This window comes from Sphaerodactylus townsendi, linkage group LG04 (assembly GCF_021028975.2).
Source record: "Sphaerodactylus townsendi isolate TG3544 linkage group LG04, MPM_Stown_v2.3, whole genome shotgun sequence".
NCBI lineage: Eukaryota > Metazoa > Chordata > Lepidosauria > Squamata > Sphaerodactylidae > Sphaerodactylus > Sphaerodactylus townsendi.
Window position 1 is genome coordinate 76,714,667 of NC_059428.1, and position 23,126 is coordinate 76,737,792.

The 23,126-nt window shown below is 40.3% G+C and overlaps 1 protein-coding gene across 2 annotated transcripts in view; it reads left to right on the forward strand.

The window, feature by feature from the left end:
- DMD (dystrophin) overlaps nt 1-23,126 on the forward strand; it is a 1,175,169-nt gene that overhangs the window by 430,940 nt on the left and 721,103 nt on the right. For both annotated transcript variants that reach the window (XM_048495459.1, XM_048495460.1), the window contains 3 exons: nt 1,563-1,650; nt 10,235-10,476; nt 11,439-11,619. In XM_048495459.1, the coding sequence (XP_048351416.1) occupies nt 1,563-1,650; nt 10,235-10,476; nt 11,439-11,619 (511 nt within the window). The remainder of the gene's footprint in view (nt 1-1,562; nt 1,651-10,234; nt 10,477-11,438; nt 11,620-23,126) is intronic.

A 23,126-nucleotide genomic window follows, 5' to 3' on the forward strand; every position in this document is an offset into this window, starting at 1 on the left:
TCTGTCGATTTTGAAGGGAAGGGAGAAGCCTAGTGTTATGGCCTGATGCAAGTCTCTTTTAAAGACTTACCATAGCTATGTCTGTGAAAGCTTCTTTTCTTGGCTGCCCCAAGCTTCGCTATGCAAACCTTAGAGGGATGGATTAACAGAACCTTGTAATTCTTAAGGGCTCTTTGTTAAAAATATTATGTATCTGGAGGGTTTTGCTTTCTGCACTTTCCCTATAAGGTGTGAATTAACAGGTCAGCATGTTCCTTTTACTATTCTCTTTGAAGAGAACTTGATACACTGTGTCTTACAGACTATGTCAGTGGTTTGCTTGATAAATTTGTTCATTAATCTGAGTCATTCTTTTTACACTACCCTAATTCACGGTAAGCATTGAAGCAGAAAGGGAAGGGAAGGAAAGGAAAGGAACTAATTGTTATGGTGGTTCCACTGAGAATCCAAACAAACAGCAAAAACAAAGAGGGTTAAGTGGCCATAAAATGCTGGAAGTACTGGGTGAAATGTAATTAAATCTAATCACAAAAAATACTGAGTCCATTCCCAAGTTATGCTAAGATATTACTATTTATTTACAATGTTTTTATGCTGCCTTTCCACTCAATCAGGGTCTGCAAGGTGGTGAACATAATTTTTTTTAAAACATTTGAGCAATTAACAATACATTTTAAATTATAAATAATTCAATTAAAATAATAAGCACCAGAAAGACAGTCAGTAACCATTACTAGGGTATGTCAGATGAAAGAGGAAGTTCAGCAGTTATGAATCTGAGTTCAGTAGTTATGGTACCAAGGCTGAGAAGGCCCTTTCTTGGGTTGCCATCTTCAGATGGTAGGGGCAACCAAAGCAGTGCCTCTGAAGGTGACCAGAGTGTCTTTAAGGGGTGTTGGTCCCAGGCTACAAACTGCTTTAAAGGTTAATTCGCGTATTTTACATTAAGCCCAGAAGCAAATTTGAAGTTAGTGTAGATGGAACAAGATTGGATTGTGTCCCTGACCATCTCTGAGAACCTGAACACCAGCAAATCATAGTATCTGCCAGGGTTTCATCCTCCATGGTGTTAGCATTCTCATTCTGTAATAAGGATTTATAATGCTGACTTTCAGTGTTCATTGTGGTATTACCCACACGCAACTGTTATTTGTTATCATCTAGCTTATGTTGCTTAGTTCTTTCCATAGTGGGAAGCCACTTGGAAATTTAAATTTCAACCTAAACCAAACAGCCTAAAAACATAAAATTGAGGGGGACTGACAAGCATCACATAAAACTTGTTCAGGAAACAAGCAAGAGAATCTCTGTCCTTTTTCCTATCAATTTATAACTAAAGTTGACATTATCAGTATAATAGTGGCAGGATGGGAGAAAGATAACACAATGGAAGGAAAGTTGAAGACTGAAACTTTCTAAAAAGTTGGCATTTGCTCTGATCACTTTTAAGACACTGCTCTTGCTTTTTAATGTTTACTTTTGTGATCATGAGGACTAGATACTTGATTAGCACAATTTGAAAACTGCCTTGTGAAATATTCAGTTTTAATTTCATCTTGTAGGCTATAGAACGAGAGAAGCCTGAGAAGCACAGGAAGCTCCAAGATGCCAGCAGATCTGCAGAAGCCCTGGTGGAACAGATGGTGAATGGTAATTGCATGGCAGTTTGATTTAGAAAATATTCTGAAAGATTTGAGGAATATACAGGTTCATATTTATCACATGAATTTTATTAGCAAAACACTTTCTGAATCAAGGAGTAAACTGGGTTTGTATTTTTCTTCTAAATGTTATCTTTTAATTAGAAGGGTAGAATCACTTGATATTTAACATCATGAGCTAAAACATAGTTAAAACACAGTGTTCCCAAACTATTAACAAGCTGCTCTCAATCCACAAATATTCATTCAGAGCACAGACTCATTTGTTTGTCTAAAAATTTAGATATGTTGGGGAGAGGACATTTTCTAGAACATGGAAAAACTACAATTCATTTAAATTATTTAAGATAATAGACTTTTTAATGTATTTTCATATACATCTTTTTGATCACCTGAGTTTTCTTTTCCATTCCTGACAATGATTTCTTTTATTCCATTGTGTGCAAACTTTTCTTACTTTCCTTTAAGTATGTCCATGATTTGTTCCTTCATGACTTTTAGTGCACTTTATACTTTCTTCTGTTCACTTTTCTGCTGTATCTTTTAAAACTCTACTATCTACACTTGGGCATTTTCTTTACTGAGGGTTTACCATTTGAAATCTTACCCCTACCCCCATGAAACAACAACTTCACTCCACCAAGCATTGTCTTTTAGAAACATTTAAAGACTTTCAACCTAATCCACAGGGATGAGATGACCAGGGGTGGTGCTGCTGCCACATCACTTCCAGAGGGCTTCCAGGTGGTGTGAGGAGGCAGCAAAAAGAAAAAAAACCAGCCACCTGGAAAGTCTTCCATAGGCGTAACAGAATTACACTACCCCTTCCAGAGTCAGAAGTCCAAATCCCTGGCTGCAGCATTCCCACCTCAGAAGCTGGTGTGGAAGTTGACTAAAGTTGGCTCCACCTCTGGAAATGTCCTGGCTCACTTCCACTCTCCCCACCCTCCAGAGTTGGTATCTGCTCAGACACCAACATTGCTCTGCAATGGCACCCACTTCTGGGTTTCATTGTCACAGAGCTGTGAAACGCATGGAAGCTGAAATCCTTGCCAGCAGGCATGCCCCTTACATCAGAGGAGGGGGCAGATATATTGATGCAGCCCAGAGCTGCTCTCATACCCCATTGCCCCCCCCAATCTGGATTGAGCTGTTAGTCATATGATTTGATTACTCTTCTCATATCTGATCCTTGTGTTTTTTAATTGCTTTAATTACTGATGGACAAATATGTTCTTTTTGCAAAGTGCCTGTAGATGGATGCAGCAAGTTTTTCACTCATCTTGCCAAATTATCTTCTCTTTTATACCCAGCATCCTTTTCTAGATGCAAATCCATGATTGTTCATATAGCTATTTTGATAACTAAATGAGATCCCTCCTACCATTTTCACTGGCAGGAAGGCTGGTTGGATCCACTTCTAAAGTCAATAACAGTGTAGTCCTCATCAGAGTTACACCCTGAAATAAATAGACCCAGAATGGTATAATGCTTATCAAGGTAGTATCATTAATGATTTTTTTAAAAAAAGCTGTGACTACTTTTAATTAAGGCATTCTGCTGTTTAGTCTGTGGCTATGCCTATGAAGCTGCTTCATACTAAATCTATGTCGGTCAGTTTGTCTGCTCCAACTGGCAGTGGCTCTCCAGTGTCTCAGGGCAGGTTTTCACATCACCTGTTACCTGATTTTTTTAACTGAAGGACTGAACCTGGGGACCTCTGCAAGTAAAGTCGTAGTTTTTCCTGATAATTCTCTTTGTTTTTGTTGCATGCGATGAGAGTCAGAACTAAGCATCTAATTGTTGCATCAGTTTCCTTCTTAAATGTCCCAAAATTCAAATAATGCTTGGTTTTAGGGTCATGTCTTCTGCTTTGAAACCTAAGTGCCTACCCAACAGAACTAGGTAGGCACTAGGACCCAAGTGGAGCATCCTGAAACAAACATGGTCTAGCATGTGGTGGATGAATTTACAATTTTGCTTTAATCTTCATATGGAAAAGAGTATAGTCAAAAGCAGTTTCACTGAAGAAGTCATTTGGAACTATACTTAAGTCTTGTCAAAATCCTTTCCAAGTGGAAATCTAGGTGGATGTATGCAGAGATCTGAGTGGATGATTGGTAGTTACAACAGTTCAGAACAAGGTGCTTTTTATATTGAGATGAGAACTCATTGTTGGGAGGCATCAAAATGAATATAATATGGCTTTGTAATGATACAGCACATAATGAGAAGGATCTGTATCATGATTCATTCTAAGTGACCATTCTGAATATCCTTGTAAATCTACAGCTAAACCATACTGTTCTACATAGTTGGTGATAAATATCTTTGACAAAGTGTGCTTCTTACTAAGTGACAGTTTTAAAGACTTTGCATGTAAGAAGCTGAACAATTAAAACTGTTTTAACACAATTTGCTATGCACAGTACACAATGAAATAAAATTAATGAAGGCACTTCAGTTACTGATCTCTATGTCCTTTGGGCACCATCAATATCAAGGGTTGTTCTGAATATAAAATATGAAATAATTTATGATCCATTAACCTTGAAATTATAATGTATTACCACAGCATGGGCATTGTATTATTCATCATGTGGAGTGCTGATAGCATAAGTTATGCACTTATTTAACACAAGTGCCGGTACTTTCCCAAACCTTGTATGCAGGAATTAGTAATAGTGGGGAAAAGCAAGGTGCAACTTCCTGACATATATAACTTGTAGCAAACTAAGAAATTAAGCCATTATGCTGACTGAAATAATGTAGATTAAATGTTTACATATTTAAACAATTACATGCATTGCATTGATATATTTTTGGAAGCATGTTATTTTATTTTGTAGGGAAAGTTTATGCAGTATGTAAGAGCACATTATGAACATGAGCATATATGAATCTGCCTTATACTGAGTCATTGCACTTTGTCAGCAAAGTCTTTCCTACCACTTGCTGTTTGACATCATTTTAATTACAGATGCCAGGAACTGAAAAAGGGATGCTTCCAAATTTTTATCTGATTAATGTTCTCCTAAAAATGAACAGTTCTGTTAAAGTCATGGAATGTTATGACATCTTTTAGTTTCCCTACCATTTATTAATTTAATATTTTTTTTAAAAGATTGCTGCCCGAGGTGGCAAATGAAGGGGGAAGGTATGTCAGAAATAACACACATACAAGACTTGTTTGTTGATTAAAAAAATAGTTTGCCACAGCTTGTTTAATAATAACAAAACACAACGACATGACAGAACTCCATAGGAGCAAAGGCCCAACACGGGGATGAATCCATTCCAGGTGGCAAGCCTGCTGACTGGAGAACTTCACTCCCAGCATGCCTGCTTGGGGGACCTGATAGGATGGCAAGTGAATAGGAGACCATGTGGGTGCCATCCTCTACTTGACACTCTGTTTGCCACCAGGGGGTGTGGGTCAGCTGCCCTCCCATGCCTGGGCACGTGGACTAGTAGCCTACCACAACCCCCAAGGCCCCTTATGGGGGCCCCTGTTGTTGGGGAGGCAGGCTCACTGCCTCCCTCCAGAAAGGATCCATCCCCATGCCAAAAAATCCAAGTGAAACAGTTAATTGAATTAAGACAAAATACAAGAATAACCATCACCACCCCCACCCCCGACGACAAATGCCACAGCCTATAACAACAAAGGCTGGTGATCAGAAAAGCAGCCATCAAATGAGGCAAAAGGACCTGGAGGCGCTTGAGCTCTCTTTTATGCTTGCACTAGGCCCCTGGCCTGGCCCCTCCACCACAGATGCCGCACCACTGTAACAGCCCACTGATCCATCCCACTGTAACATTTAGCCTGCAGGGAACCATGTGGTCAGCTCACAAACAGCCCTGCCTTCCCCTCTCCACCCCCACCCCCCCCCCGCTGCAACCTCTGGCTGCAACTAGGTCTGTGTGCGATTGTAATTTGAATACCTAGCAATTCATTGTACACTGTGCTTTTGATAGGTAATATAAATGCTGTAGTCATCCATCTCTACTTACAGCTTCCACAGTTACTTTGTATTTCTGGTTTTGGAGTCTCACTTCAAGGAGCAGGCCCACATATTCCTTAGACCGCACATTCTCAGTTTAGAACAATCATTGTTAATGTTTTTTTGTTAAACTCCTTTCTTTAAATTCAAGAGACTGAATTTATTTGTAAAATGACTGAATTATTTTAGTAACTTATTTACTTGAAATTGTTCTATATTTTTTCTGCTATATCAGCCACCTGGATCTTGTGTTCATGTATAAGGCAAAACATCATCTTAGAAATTATGAAAAGCAAAGGATTTATTCATCCATCATCACCACAAAAACCCTTCAATCATTCTTTGAGCTATATTAACTTTTGATTTAATTTATAAATACACTCAACACTTTCTGTGTCATTGAACCTGAGTCATAGCAATTTCAACATTAAAAATAGCTCATGCCATGTGAGGAGATACATAGTGGATAAATTTCCCTACTTTTCTACAAATACATTATTAAGAATAAATAACATTTTGTGCAAGTGAGCAAATGGCAGCAAAGCAACCTGAGCAGTTTCTGGATGACATATCTGTGCTAGACCAATTTTATTCTGGTTTCAGTCCTGATTTGGGGGTGAAAATGGTTTTGGTTACTGGTGGGGACTAACTGTTTACAGATAGACCTACACACAGTCTTTGACAAATACATTACTCCATGTTGTTAGACTGTTAATACAATGAGTTCCAGATTAAAGATTCTGTTTGTTTGTCCAGATAAATGGCAAAATCATCTACTTGGGGTTTGATCTGTGAAGGATCAAAGGGTTTAGTATTATCATGAATTCAAGTTTATATTTATGTAAGGCTATGAATGAGATGATCTAGAACTGTAAGGTAGGCAACATCAGTCTGTTAGATCTATATTTCCTTGTTGCTACCTCAAAACTTTTAAAAGGTATGTAAAGGAAATAAAAGACTTTAGGATAACAGCCTGATTCTATTCACATATATAGTGAAACCTCGGATTTCGCCGATAATCCGTTCAGCGATTATCGGCAAAATCCGAAAGCGGCGATTTCCAAAACTGCGCTGTTTGCACATGCGCGACGTTCACGCATGCGCAAACAGTGTAGCAATTGCGTGAATTGCGTAATTTACATTGGCAAAATCCAAGACTGTTGGTGAAATCCGAGATATTCTAACAGCCAGCGGCGACCGGCAAAAACTGAAATCGGCGATTTCTGAAGGCACTGATTTCCAAAGTTCCACTGTATTTTGAAGTAAATTCCATTAAGTTTAATTGAGCGCAATTGAAGTTATTTTTGAGCAAGCATATGTAGGATAATAGTATATATCTTTCATGGCAGGAAAATGGATGAGGATGGATTGCTCATGAAAAATTCCTTTTTAGATAAAGTAATAAGCAATCCAGTTCTGGGTACATATACTCACAAGTAAGTTTTATTGTATTCTACTAGATCAGTAACATCTGTAATTCTTTGTTCAAAAGTTGGAGGTCAGAGTTCCCTGCATGGAGCAGGTGGGGTCAGGATGTCAGTAGTAAATCTTCTGTATCAGTAAGTTTAGTTTAATGTTATGTTTTACTATTTTTTCCATAGAAATGTAACCAATGTGCTCAGTGGCGTATCTGACTGGGGACATGGGGTAATCTATTTCCCCGGGCAAAACTAATCTGGTCACATGGGGGCACATAATCGGTTCCCACATGACCAGATGAATTTCCCACCCCAGAGTCTTTGGCCTCCCTCAGCCCACCCGCATCATCGAAGAGGACAATGTGGGCAAAGGAAGCTGCGTGGCCGTGGCTGGAGCTCCAGCTGCAGCCGCTTCCCTTCCTTTCTGAGTGGGCAACCCACTTGGAGGGAAGGGAAACAGCACAGCCACAGCTGGACGGCCAGCCTCGGCTGCTTTCCTTCCTTCCTGAGTGGGCATCCTGCTCGGAGGGAAGTGGCACCACCACAGCTTGAGCTGTTGCCGCTTCCCTTCCTTTCAGCTGGTGGGGGAGCAGCCTGGCACCACCACCGCCACACACCCCTCTAACCGGTCCCACCAGGCCCGACCCTGCCAGGCTGCCAGGACCGCTGCCACTGGATCAGCCACCAGTGAAAGTAAGTGGGGCACGGGTGGGGGGGCGTCTGAAACAGGTTTTGCCTCTCAGTGCCATTTCCCCCTGGTATTCCTGTGAATGGGCTTGATAGTATTTCCTTCCCTTGTTCTCTAGCTTAATTTGTTCAAGATAGCATATGGTGATTCACAGTCTTCCTCATGCACTGTAATCACTCATTAACACTTAGACACCCATGCATAGGAAAAGGGCTGAAGTAACTGGGAAACTCTGCTCTTTGCACATGCTCATAGGCAGCCCTTACTAGTGGTGATGTGGGAAGCTGAATTTCTAACTTGGGGTAGTGGCAGAAAGAACAGTACCATGCTTTATATAATCATAGAAATGCAACATTCATGTAAGCCCACACAGAAGCAGGCTGGATTTGTGAAGAACAGTTTTTGCCCTTTAAAACAAAACAGGGTACAATGTATTGTCGAAGGTTTTCACAGCTGGATTCAATTGGTTGTGGTGGGTTTTCCAGGCTGTGTGGCCGTGGTCTGGTAGATCTACAAGATCTACCACACCACAGTAGATCTTGTAGATCAGGAACAAGATCTACCAGACCACGGCACACACACCGGAAAACCTACCACAAAAAGGGTGCAGTTTCTTTATACCCTGAACAAACTAAAAGGTTTGTGTATATAAGCGTTGACTGTCCAGATGTTATCACTGAAAGTATAATTGCATTTAATCATATTTAATCACATTTAATCACATTTATTAGTCACTTATATTCAATAATCACGATACACTTATTCCTATGTTATACTAGTTATTTGAAGTTACTCACTGTAAGAAAACCTCTAACTCTCAACCTGAGTTGAATGAATAAGAGACAAACAATGTGGATATCTACAATTTCTGCTGATTAGGCAGACCCTAAAGGCATAGGTACATAGCCTAAAACAAGCCCCTAACACATAACAAAAGGAGGCCTTTAAGGGTACACTAGCCAAAGTGTTCAGCAGTAAATCCTTCTGACTGAACCAAGGTCAGAGAAAGGGAACTGAGTTAAAGGTGCATATATTATTAGTTAAAACTACACTTGCCTCTGTCAGTGCATTCCTCCTGTCAGATTCTGTGTTCTGACATCCATCTAAGCGGGTGAAGACAGGGACACTGACATGATGCCAAGGGTCGAGAGGCATCAGGAGAAAGTTGTCTTAATAAAGTGGAAAATTGTTTAAGGGTTATCCCATAATTAACCCAGAGTTTAACAAGGTACTGTAATGAACATGTAATAAAGAAACGTTCAATCTATGGGACATACCCATCCGAATCGCCAAAAGAAAACATCGTTATGTCAAAGAATCATTAGTCTGACAAAATTATGTGTCCATACCGAAGGACATTAAGTTTTGTATGTTATTCCAAGGTGTCAAGAATTCTGTAATGTATAGGAATTTAATGACTTACCACGTGAAATTTGTCTATAAAAAGGGACAGTCCCAAAGCCAAAGTTGAGTCTTTCCTCCCAGGGTGCAATTGCAACCTGTTTCTCTCTAATAAACTTACTAACTTCTTAAAATCATCTTCCTCGTTTGTCTCTTTGATTCTCTAAACATGAATTGGGTAACTTATCCTGTTCCCTCTAACTGGGGTAACACAGAGAGGAGTCCAAAGATGAGAGGTTAGAATTATTAGTATATGAATGTGTTATTCAGTGATCAAACATTTTTGGAAATCTAAGATTTCTTTAAAGGTATCAGGGCAATCCTAAGAAGGTCTACTGAGAAGCAAATAAGATTTATTCAGTGGACTTACTCTCAGGAAATTTCTTGTAGCAGATCTTTTGCTTTACTGCTCTTGTTCCAATCACTCTGTATGCCATCCTCTTCCTTGCTAGCATCTTATGATCTGGGACAGCTTGGTTTTTGCTGTGTAAGGTCTTTGTTCTGTGTATTTCCTGCTCGTTGTCCTTTCTCTGACCTCTTTGCTTTGTGGTCTTTGGGGTTGTAAGTTAGCAAATTATGTCTCAATTATCTGGTGTAGTTATCTAGCATATTGAACTTTTAAAGTGATCAGCATAACGCTTTCATATGCAATCCATGAAGTTCTTTGACATTATTCATAAATGCTTGAATACTCATTATTTTAAAATCTCTATAAAAAAAAAAGCTTTCTTTCCCCAAGTATCTTTGCAGTTCATGCAACTGGATTAATTAATAGTATATTATCTTCTTCTAATATTTTATTTTTTGTAATCTAGATTATCTTGATGATGATATTTTACTATACTTTTATAGAGGCGTTAAAATCCTCTTTCCACTAAAACACAGTATGTGTATATTTAGTACCATTTCTTTGATGATAAATCATTGCTGGCTGTATGAAGTTTCTGATAGAGAAATAGAGGTTTATTAAATTTCTTTCCCTGCTATTTTTCTTTTCCATTGTTACTTAAAAATTAAAAAAAATGTTCCGCTTCTTCCCCTCCCCCTTTCCTTCCTTTCTAGAGGGGCTTAATGCTGACAACATCAAACAAGCCTCTGAGCAGTTGAACAATCGCTGGATTGAGTTCTGTCAGCTGCTGAGCGAAAGACTGGCATGGCTGGAGTACCAAAATAACATCATTGCCTTCTACTCCCAGCTGCAGCAATTGGAGCAGACAGTAATTACTGCTGAAAACTGGCTGAAAGCACAACCTGCACAAGTAGCAGATCCTGCTGCAGTGAAATTTCAGCTAGAGAAGTGCCAGGTCAGACATTCTGCCCCGGTTTTTTGCTGGATGCATGTCATTGTGTCTGTTCTGTGTTTAAGAAGATGAAGAAGGAAAAGAGTGGGCTCATTCATGTATGACTCTGTTTCAGGACCGTTTGAGGTTGCTGTCATCTTGCAGTTGGTTTACATGATAATCTGTGCAGATGCACCACTTCCTATAACAGGAGTTGCTACCATTACAGAAACTGGAGAAATCAAGTGTTTTCCTTTGGGTACTGAAAAATGACTCTCATCCCACATTGACAGTGTCCATGTCTGGCTCTTAGTTACATATGCCTGGGTCTGTTACCTTGTCTAATAGCTAAAGAAGGTGCATACAAATAAAAACAAGGGCCCAGAAAAAAACACCTGCTGCTTTAAACTAAACACTGTGAAGATATGGAAGTTTTTTGACTCACTTATAAATGGCCAATTACCCACTATTGCGCAGTGGGACCAGAAATGTGTTGGAGCAAAAAATCTCACCCACACACACTTCCTCTTTGCTGCCTGCAAAAAGAGCAGGTGTGTTGGACCAAGATTTCTTGTCCCAACACACTTCCTCTTGCCCTGTGCCTGCTTCTCGCTTTCTGCAGGGAAAGTGAAAGCACTTCTGGTACAAATGTTCATGTCAGAGTGATGTAAGGGTGGGGAACAGGCAGCTGTGAGTAATTGGCCAGTGAGTGTGTAATACGTAAGTGATCATCCAGTGGACCAAGCTTTTGAAATATTCACTCACTGCTGCAAACTATTCCAGAATTCTGTGCCCACACATACATCCTGGGTGCTATACCAGCAAAAGGAACCATCTCCTCTTGCTACATTGCAGTGATGCACATAGTTTTTATGAAACAAAGTCAAGACTAAATAAAACTGCATTTATGTCGTGATACATTTACTTTAATGTACTTACACATCTTTTCTTAGATCATGATTACATTCTTACTTTTAAAAAATTAGGATGAAGTCATCCGCTTGTCAACCCTTCAGCCTCAGACTGAAAAGCTAAAGATTCAAAGCAAAGCACTGAAAGAGAAACAACAAGGTCCAATGTTTCTGGAAGCAGATCTCATTGCTTTTACTAACCACTTCAATCAAGTTTATGCTGATGTGCAAGCTAGAGAAAAACTTCTACAAACAAGTAAGTTTTACTGCTAATTATGTTTTATTGCTACCAAGCAATTCCCACAGCAAATCTGACATAAAATTTTGGAGACCTATAAAGGAATTTACTCTTGATATCTTTTTTTTTGCACTGGAAAGAAGGTTAACAGTGCAATCTGGGGTGAGGGGTGAGTGATGTGGAGGCAGCAAGGTTGCAGCCAGTCCAAATGGCATAAGTGGCACCTACACGGTCAAGATGGGCTCTAACCCCAGTGGTGGGGTACCACACAGGAGCCCACCCCAGCATCAATGGGGATGTTTGAGGGGCATTCTGGGAACACCTCCTTCAGTTGCCAATGATTTATACCACCAAAAGACCATTGGAAAACAACAATGAGTTTTGAGCTTTTGCTGCAGTTTTGGTTTTTCTGGTCTTCTCTATACCTCCTCTTTCCTCTTTGGAGGCAGTGTGGCTACACCTGCCCCATCCACTGTGAAACTGCCCCTGCCCCCCTGGGATTGCACTGTCCACATTTTATCCAAACAGGGTTTCTAAAGCCTGAATGGCAGCTTCTTACATTTTAATAAAATAAGCCACCATATTATTAAATTTTTACCAAACACCACAGTTCAACCCAAAGGAAGCCATGCTGATGAAGCCCAAAAGAAGAAGAGGAGAAAGGAATATTCAGGTGTGACAGAAAAAAATTGTTTGTCATGATGTCAAAGACCTAACCTCAGTGGTGGGATTCAAAAAATTGAACAACCGGTTCCAGTGGTGGGATTCAAATAATTTAATTAATTAAATTAATGGGTGGGGTTGCCAACCTCCAGTGACTCCTAGGCATATACAAATACTCTTTAATTTCTGTTCTCTCTTATTCTTATTTACCCCTCAGCAATGGGCTTTAGTGGGGCTGTAGCAGCCCCCACTCCACCCTTACTCAAGATGTGACACTTACCTGGGTGTGCATCTGTGGCTTGGGGTGGAAGATCGGGAGAGGGTGGAATGGAAGACTTCAGGTGGGGGAGGTCAGAAAGGTGAGGATTCTGGTGGAGCAGGGTGGCAAGGTGAGGCATGGGGAGGGTTGAAAGGTAAGGCTTAGGGTGGTGGGGATGGAATGTGTGGCTAGGGGTGGGGGGTGGTTGTTAGAGAGCATGAGGGTGGGTAGGGTTAGCAGGTTAGTGTTGGGGTGCAGGAGAGTTGCAATGTGAGGGCTAAGGGTAAGAGGGTTGGCAAGGTGAGGCTTGGGGTGAGGGAGTGTTAGAAGGTAGGGCTTGGGTGGGGAGGATTGGAAGTTGTGACTAGGGGTGGGGGAGGGTGGAAAGATTAGGATTGGGTGGGGGAGGGTGGAAAGTGGCTGGGGAATTGGTAGGTGACTATGAGGGTTGGGAGGATTGGGAGTTAGTATTGGGGTGGAGAGGGAGGCAAATTCAGGGTGAGGTGGAGGAAGGTTAGAAAATGAGGCTTGGGTGGGGAGGGTGGGAAACTAGATTAGGGTGGGGGTGGCAGGACCCAGGCTTCCTCGTGAGGGTGGGGGAGGCAGAGAAGGGCCTGCAGAGCTGCTCTGTGGGTCCAGGCTTCCTCTTGGGAGTGGGGGGAGGCAAGAGGTCTTGTTGGAGAGGTGGGAAGTGGAGGGGTTGTCTGGCAGTGTGCACCCCCACTGCCTTGAAGATCCTCAGACAGCAGACAGCGCACATGCCCACAAGCACACAAGTGTCCCAGCTCACTGGCGCCAGCTGGAGTCAGGACAAAGGCCAGCCAGCAGGGTGCGTGAGTATTCCCAACCCTGAAATCCTCAATTTGTGAGGATTAACCTGAATTGTGAGATTAATTTAGCAACTGGTTCACCGACCTCTACAAAAAGTTAGTTACCAGTTCTTGTGAACTGGTGTGAACCGGCTAAATCCAACCACTGCCTAACCTGACCTTTGGGATGGTAGCAATAGTGAGTCATGGGCTCTATACCAAAACCTGGGAAAACAAAATATATGTTTAAAATTTTTTTGAAAGGTAGTAAAACACAGCATTAAAAAATACAAATCAAGGTGCAATTCAGTTACGCACAGAAAATAACAAAAGGCTACATATTACAAAGAAATACTTGCAGGTGAAAAGGTACTAGATATCTTCAGTATCTGTGTAAAGTTTCAGATCTGTGTAATCTGTGTAAAATTTGTGTAAAATTTGTGTAAAATTTCAGACAGAGTGGAGTGCAATAGCATAGAACAAAAGAAAAAAATAATTGCTAACACTGGTTGAACTAATCTATGGTTTAGGCTGGCCATAACAAGTGATCATTGATTAACCGATCAGGACATATTTCAATCAGAATATTCTAGACTCTGAGCGGACCTATTCGTCCCCTCTAAAACAAAACCTATTCAATTACTTTCCAAACTAACCAGTCCCAACCAGTTGAAATTAATGATGATTCTATGTCTTTAATAAGCCCTATGACCTTGAGGAGAGAAAACATTCATTCCTAATTAACAACGCCTGCTTTTTTGAACCTTCTTAGCTCATGAGAAAGGCAAAAGGATTTTACTAGTCCTTTAGCAAACAAATTGGATTCTTTCTTGACACATGGAAATATCTCATTTTATGTGCTTGTTGTGAGGTCTGAATGTCACCTTAGTTTCAAAATCTGTTATTATGTTTACACATCACTGTGTCTCAGAGAACAAAACCTGAATAGAGGAAGAGAGCTTCAACTTAACACATTTCAGATATAGCTATCTCATCCTTATAGTGATTCAACTGGTAAACATAAATGAAATGTAACCCAAAATGGAGACTGTAGGTTGCTAGTGTAGTCAAATTGTAGAGCTTTTTATCCAATCCTGTTTTTGCCAGAAAAGCCTCATCAAGATTATTCAGAGTATTCCTCTGACACTCTTCTTAGTTTGAGATTTTTTTCCATGACAAAACAATGTCCTTGAAATTTAGCTTTTTACAAGCAGGGAAAATACAAGACTTTAAAAAAACAAGCAGGGAGAATACGGAAGATTTAGCATGTTTGAAAAAGTGAGGTATTTTAGTACCTAACTCATCACTTTTGTCATTGTGCAAGACTCATCAAAGAATGATTCTTAACTGTGCAGAGGTACTGCTTTTCTGTGAAGGGTGTTTTTAATGAAGGCTTTTCTGAGGTGTTTTCAACGATAGAACAGGCCAATGAGAAGCTGTACTGTACCCCTTCTCAGAGATGATCCATTTTGTTTCCTTGACTTAAGAAAAAAATAAACATGAAATATACTGGATTATTTTCCACTCTTCGTTTTCACTTAATTTCTTCCCTCTCATTTACTGACGGTAATGAAAGTAGGCAGAATTAATTGCTTGTGTGTACGGATTCAGCTTTACAGATTGGCCATCTGTACCACACATATTCTCAAAGTGAAAAAATGCTTATACATCTCAGATGTTAAGTAGCATACTAGGCAGGAGGGACTAATGTGTAAAACAACCACAAGAGTACATACACTTTAAATTTAGATACACCAGGTCATATTTTTGTCATTAGGTATTTGTTTCAATAAGATACTTTTTCATTTCCTTTAAAAATCTCTGTTTTACCTGTGGTAGACAGAATTGATATCACAGTGTTTTAGGTGTGTGAATCACTTTCATTAGGTGACAAATCCTCACTATCTTTTCTACCAGATTCACTGCAGTGGTAATGACAGATCAAGATTTCTGTACTGAGATTAGTGTTTACTGTTTTATAGGTCAAGGAAAGAGTTGAGCAGTAAACAGTAATTAAACATTATTTTATGGATAAAATACACTGATAAATATAAATCAGTATTGGAGACAGATTTACTATGATACCATTATTTTGGTTGTTTGGTGACTGGAAGTAAAAGTATGCATATAGATGCATAAACTTATACATTCTTTGAAAGTTTGCTTATATGCTTCTTGTCAAAAATGTTGTTTTTTAAAACCCTATTTAGCTGTTCTGTCACTTTTTATTATTAAATACTTTACCCCTTGAGTGTAATTCTTATAAGTGAATTGTGTCTATCACATCATTATAGGACACATAACAAATCCCTGGCACTGTTTTGTGTTGGGAAAATGGAGCGGGAAACTTTAATGTCATACTCCCTGTATGTCATGGTGCATTATCATAATCAGGCCTTGGAAATTAAGTGCACTTGGAAATTAAGTTCCAAGCACAGGACTCTCACAACCAGAGCTCAGACCCAGGATCAATGCATGGACAGTATTCCATGTTATTAGGCCATTTGCCAAATGGCATAAGAAAATGAGACCTTTCATAGACTGGAAACTATTTTATAAATCAAGAATGAAAAAGAAAGAAAAATGAGTAGTTTGCACAGCGAAAGGACACAAATAGGGGAGGTCCAAAATACTTTCAATGGCAATGGTACTAGTCTTTTTTCTTTCTTTTTTACAAATGGTCTGGAGTCAAGTGAAAGACTGAGGTAGAAGCATTTGCAGATGGGAACAGGTTATTTTGAATGATAAAGATCCCAATCAAATATTTACAAACTGTTAAACCATTTTCTTTTCTGAAGTCTTGAGCACATTTTTCCAAAATGGCTAACAGCCCCATTTAAAAAGGGGGTGAAGGGCAAAGGTATATTTCTATATGATCCTGTTAGCAGACTAACGAGTAGAATGTAGCTTTGTGCACCACTTTATGAAATGAGTTATCTAGTTAAAGACCTCAAAAATAATTAAACTGAGCAAGAAATAGACTATACATAAACAGCTTTACTTAAACTGAGCAAGAAATAGACTATACATAAACAAAGTATCACTTATATACAGATTCATTCACAGTCATCATTTGGTTACAATTTCAAGCATAGTCTGCAATATTAAACATTTCAGTAAGACCTTTTTTGGTTAAACAGGACACATCTTTTCTCAGCAACAGTCAGGGAGTAACTGTTTCCAACTATCACATTTAGAATGTCCACAGAGATTTCCCCAGAATTCCCTTCTAGTGCATGCAAGCAAGGCTGGAAAATCCAACACCTCAGACTTGCATGCATGCGTTCATGAGTCCAAGTCTTTCTGTGTTGGTGCACTGACTTTTCTACTTATCTTGCTTTCTATCTTTCAACATTTCCTTCTGCATCTTGTTTTGCTTTGAACACTCTTTTATATCCAATTGCTTTCTTGTTGGCGGTAGTTTTGCTATGTAGGATAATCTTGGTGCTGGCATTCTTTTATTAATCTGTGATGAGCGTCTGGGTTGGCCAGGAATTTTGTTTGTTCTCTGTACCTTATTTGCTTCATCATCTACGATATCCTCATCTATGTTTCCTTCTTTTACTATACTTCTTCCACATTCTGTGGTATCTACTTCCTTTGGATCAGGATCACTGTTCATTATACTTGGTATTATCAGTCTTCTCTCTGGTTCTGTTATTAGTTCTTGTGGTTGATCAGATTGCTTTCTTTCATCAAAATCAATCACATGTCTAACTGTGACTTGCTGTGTTCTGGTGTTCAGCACTCTGTATCCTTTGCATCCTGGTGCATATTCAACAAAGTTGGATGCTTCTGTTCTGGGATCTAATTTTTGTCTTCTTTCTTTTGGTATATGAGAGTATGCTCTGCTGCTGAATACTCTGATGAATATTCATATCTGGGACTCTCCCATGCCATAGCTGATATTGATGCTGCCTTTTGTTGGTAATTGATTCTGAATATAGGTTGCTGTTAGAATGACTTTTGCCCACAATCTATTTGGTAATTTTGCTAGCATACATTTGGTCATCTTTAGTAGATATTTTAGCTTTCTGCTATCCCATTCTGTTCTGGTGTGTGAGCAACATACCTTATGTGTAGAATTCCTTGACTTTCAATTTAATTTCTCTAGTACCTTTAAATCTTTCATCAAGAGTTCCCATTAGAAAGCCAATTTTATGTTGTTCATTAAACTCTAGTCCTGTTAACTTTAGTTTATCAAATACTGTCAAAAGATTATTGATATATTTTTCACTATTTTCTCTATTTTCTAATCTTATTTTCACTAGTTGCATAATCGATCTATTCTGTGTTTTGTAGCTACTCTGAGAAAATGTATTTTCTAGTTTCTGTAACATTTGTTTTGCAGTTTCATATTCATTTACATAAATTAGCTGAATATCATCTAAACATGCATAAATTATATTGGGACACTCAATATAGTTGTAATTCTGTTCTGCTTTTATAGAAACAATAACTTTTTGTTCAAGGGCAGGGGATGCAGCCCCCACTCAGACCCATCCCAGGGTACCCCACCATTGTGGAGAGGCTGGATGCTGTCCACCAGAGCCGACCATGGCCTCTTGCTGACTGATTAGCTCTGCCCCGAGACTCAGGGGGATGGAGGGGTGCCCAACAAAGGCCCTGCCACTGTACTTACCCCACCAGCCACCAAGATGGCCCCACAGGTTGAGATGCAGCTCCCCCAGGCTGGCTCGTCTTGAGCAAGGCCCTTTGAGCTGCCCAGCAGCCAGGATGCCAAATGAGGGTGCCTGGCAGCCCCACCCCTGCCTTAAAAGAGGAATAAGAGTTGGATTTATATCCCCTTTTCTCTCCTACAGGAGACTCAAAGTGGCTTACAAACTCCTTACCCAAACTCCTAAAAGGGAAGACAGGCCCGGCCACAACCCTGCAAGCCACGTGTGACTTGGGCAGTGGGGGGAAGAGGTGGGACATAGTTGGGGCAGGAGAGTTAAATAGAAGGTAAGGGGTGACAGAGGGGGTGCTGGATGAGAGGAGCAGAGGAGTGCTAGAGAGAGAGGTGGGAGATTGGAGAAAGTTGAAGATCAGACATTGGGAAGGAGGAGGAGAGCAACATCAGTAACAGCAGAGAGAAGGAGAAGAGTTGGACATTGCCAGAGGCTGGAGCCAACCTTAGGGCCAGGTCAGGTGGAGGAGCACTGCCGAAAAAGGGGGCAGGGAGGTTCTAGGAGGCAGGGACAGTCTGCCAGTCCGTCCTGCAGCTCCAGTGCTTTCAGGCCATAAGCCACCTTGCGACCACATTCCGAGCCCAGGGCGTTGGGTGAGGCAGCTGCTCATACTCTTTTTCTCAGTTGTTGATAGTTATTTGTCATTAGTTTGGGAATTTGTTGTATATTTTCCTTTGCTTTTCTCTGCAAGGAACATTATGATAGCCTTTTAAAATTCAGTCTTATTTCAGCTTTATTTCCATCAGTTAAGATTAGTTTCTAATCATTTCTGATTATTCAGCATTTGAACTGCACTGGCTGGTTTGTGATAGTCTGGTCAGACTGGGCTACATTGGGCTACACTGCACACCACTTTCACATCTGGTGCACTGCCACATCTGGCACAAGTGGGTTGTGCTGGGGGCCTGGCTGGGCTGGCGAGACCTATAACCTGAAAGGAAATAGGTATATTTCTATATGATCCTGTTAGCAGAGTAATGAGCAGAATGTAGCTTTGTGTGCCACTTTATGATAGGAACAGTTATCTAGTTAAAACCGGCCTTTTAACCTCAAAAATCATTAAATATAAAAGAGCTTTACTTGGAGAGAGAAATAGACTATATACATAAACTAAAAAGTATCAGATACATTCACTGTTCACCGTTTGGTTACAATTTCAAGCATAGTCTACCGTATTAAACATTTCAGTAAGAGCCTTTTTGGTTAAACAGGACACATCTTTCTTCAGCAATAGTCAGGGAGCAACTGTTTCCAACTGTCATCTATAGAATGTTTGTAGAGATTTCCCCGAATTCCCTGCTGCTGCATGCAAGCAAGACTGTAAAATCCAACAGGGGGATGGGTTGAAAAAAATTGAGGAAGTGATGTGGCCTGCGGCAGTGCATATGCTCACCCCGGGATACTTGCCTCAGTGGATGAGGCTGACATGCCAGTGGTTGCCCACGCCTCAGGCCAGCCATGGCAAAACCAGGAAGATCAGGTTGCAGCAGGGCTGTGCTGGCATTCCAAACAGATACCACCATGGGAGGGGTGGGCAGGGGCAGAGCAAGCATTAGTTGGCTCCCTCTCAGGTTTTTGGTGCTCTGGTGTGTGGTGCTCTGGACCTTGGGTTTGCTCCACCCACAGGCTGGCAAAAACCTTTAAGCCCTGTGGATCTTTCCAGTGGATGGAGATTTTTTGAGATGTTTTCTGCTCCCCATGCATTCCAAAACCCCTTCTGGAGGTAATGTGTAGTTCAAGAGGCCTCTCTTCAAAAATGAGGTGGACAGAATGGAACAGGCGCAGAGTAGAATGACAAGGATGATCAGGAACCTAAGTTCTACGAGGAAAGGCTGAGGGACTTGGGACTGTTTAGCTTGGAGAAGTGGAGATGGATAGACTGTGTTTAAGATTTTCAAAAGTCAGGAAACAAAAACCAATTGTGAGCATACTGTACAAATAATGCTTGCATCTCTTAAGCAGTACATGTAACAATGTGACACTTGAAATGCTAAGGTAAGGATATTTTATCCAAATCAAACTATCTATACAATTTTTAATGTGTCACTCTACTGCAAGCAATACAATTTATATCTTAGGCTCAGGCACTTCTAAACTTTATATGTTCAACAAAGTTTTCTTTACCAAGTATAGAATGCTCTTTTGAATTATTCTGTTACAAAGGGATGTTTTGCTGAATTTATCATTTGCAGGGTGTGGGTTTTTTCACTTATTCATAAGCTGGATGTACAGATTAAAATGGTTTACATTATGCAAACAATACCATCTCATTTTTCTTGGTTAATTATTTTCTCTTTTAAAAGGAGACGTCAATTGTTAAATTTATTAGATAATTTCTTCTTCTCTATGCTTACGCTATATTTTATCACCTAGCATATGCAAACAACCATCCATGAAAAGCAAACTGCAACCTTCCTGTACAATATACTACAACAATTTTTGTTTTCATGTTAATAATTTAGGAAGAAAAATAAATCCTGCAGCTGTCTTCATGCAACTGCACCCAAGTACACTGCTAAATCAGATAAATTTGTTAAATCGGGATTGAGCATAGATTATATTTCCTTCTATGTTAAATAGCATTTTAGAGGTTTTATGTTGCTGGTAGGGGACAGGAAAACTACTTTTCTGAATTATATAAAATAAACAGAGAGAGATTAATTCTACTGCTATCAGCACTGCACCTCATTTATTTCTGCCAAGAGTGTCCCTAGTATTATGCCAGGTACACATGTGGCACAGTGCCTCTCCTAAGACTGACTAGTTTCTGGGTTACAGCCCCATGGGGGGGGGGGTGCAAATTCACCAGTGAGAGTGGCACATGGCCACTCAGGCAGATTTGCCCTCCCCAGGGCATTTTATCTGGCTTGTGGCTGCCATGCCCCACCCAGTGGGGCAGCACCAGCATCCCTGCATTCCTGTGTCTGCTGCCAGTGTAGCAGAGCATGACCAGGGGAGAAGTTGATGCTAGTCTACCCCCTCCTGGCCATTGCCCCTGTAACACCAGGGACCTGGGTGCAGGATTTATATAATTTAAAAGATGGCATGGCCATTAAGCCTAATGAGACCTTCCTGGCAGTGGGGACACTTTTTTGTTTCAAGCCTTCCCATGCTACCAGAAAGCCTCTATGAGAGCAGTCGGCCACTGTGGCTGTGGTGCCATGGCCGGGTGCTCAGCACAATGGATGGGGCTGCCTGTTAGGATGTCAGACTAAATAGTCCATTGGTCAAATCCAGGTTCCTCTATTGTTCTTATATGTTGCACACACATGCACACACAAAAAATTTTTTAGTACCATATGGGTATTTTTCTGGATTTTTGAACCGTTTGAATTTGTTTCTCAGGAGTTTTTAGCAATCTAGAGGATATTCCTTACCACTGACCAAATTAATAAATTATTTAATAGTAATGGCAAAGAAGTTTTGCAAGAATGTTTTATTACTTTGGTGCCCTGTAAGAATTTTGCTAGCATCCTTACTGAAACATCTAATGAATAAATAGAATAACTAAAGGTGTCTGAAGACAGCTTGCCAAATATGTTTGGCCTATCATTATGCTACTGATGACAGAATTATGAATTTGTGATTATTTTGTGATGTTTGTTGAGTCTTCATTAAACTCATTTTGACTTGAAAAAATAGGGTTGGTTGCCGGTCATTTCTTCTCTGTAATTAAATATACTACCACAATGTAAAGTTTCAGGTATGGAGAAAATGAAAATGTGTTTAATAGTTTGTATCCTGCTTTCTCACCAGCTGAGTCCCAAAGCAACTTACTATCCAAAAGAGAAAATGCAATAGAAATAAGCAAGAAAAAGGGTGGAGGAAAGATTTTAGAATATTGTGAGAGTGTGAAGTTTGAGTTTTAAATGCCATTTAGAAAGAGGTAGTATGCTGTGTCATTTAACTGGAATGGTTTCTAACTCAACCTTCTGCTGATAGCTTGAACCTATGGACTTCTAAAAGTAGTTCTTACACATAAGACATCAGGGAGAAATAATTTAAAAAGAATAACTTTAATTCACAGTCATATATAGGAGTTTCAGAACTATTTACACAGCTCTTGCTGGGCATATTATAACATTTCATATCTTAAGTCATGGATGCACAAAAAATTAATAGCTAAGCTTGTATTTTTGATCTGAATATCGGCCTTCCTTCAAACTCAGTCTCTTCCCAAAATATACATTGTGCTAGACTGCTTTCCTTCAAAATTTTGTAAAATTTGTATAGTCTCCTGATACAATCTGAAGGTGCATGCCCACACTCTTTATATTCACCGGTTTAGCCTGTTCTCACACAATGCAGATTCTAAGACAAGATCCCTCCAGTAGCTCTCTTTCTGAAGGTTCAGACCATGGTCGTTTCCCCACTTACCATCCTCTGCTGCAATCGCCATTTCCTCCCAAGTAGTGTGGGGTCCTCGCAGAGCACTCCCTTTCACTACAGGGGCGGCTGACAACTATCAACGCCCCGATGCTGCAGTTTGAGCGCGCCCCCCCTCGGCGCCGCGTCATTCCTGGTGCTCCTCAAAACGGCGCCTTTTGATGACCCCGCGCAGAGCGTGGGGTTGTGGGGAAGCCCGGGAGCATGCCAGAAATGACGCACACTGAGAGTAGCGCGCAGCAAAGGGTGGTCGAGGTAAGTGGGGAAATGACCCATGTATGAATTGAGCTAATAGTGTAAAAGCCTTTTCTCTCTCCTCCATTGGTTGCTATGGGAGGGGAAGGATTCTATGTTCTCTCCCGAGCAAAGAATAGTTGAAGACACAGCAGTAAGCAAAGTTAACCACTGGCCAAAAGCCTTCTCTTAAGTAGACAGAACCAACAAACTGAAAAAGAAATGCAGAACAACAAATATAAAATCATAGACTTTGAGCCAATATACAATCTGAGAACTGAAGGCAAGGTCAAACCTCAGAATCTACCATGAAAAGTAAACCTGACATGAAGCCACACATGCAAAGAATACAATGTAGCAAGATCAACAAAACTAATTAAAAAAACAGAATGAAAGCAAAAACAGAAAGCAAAAACAGAATGAAAGCAAAACTAGCTTTGATACCAAGCCCTGGGAAAAGACAGACTAGGAAAAAAATCCATC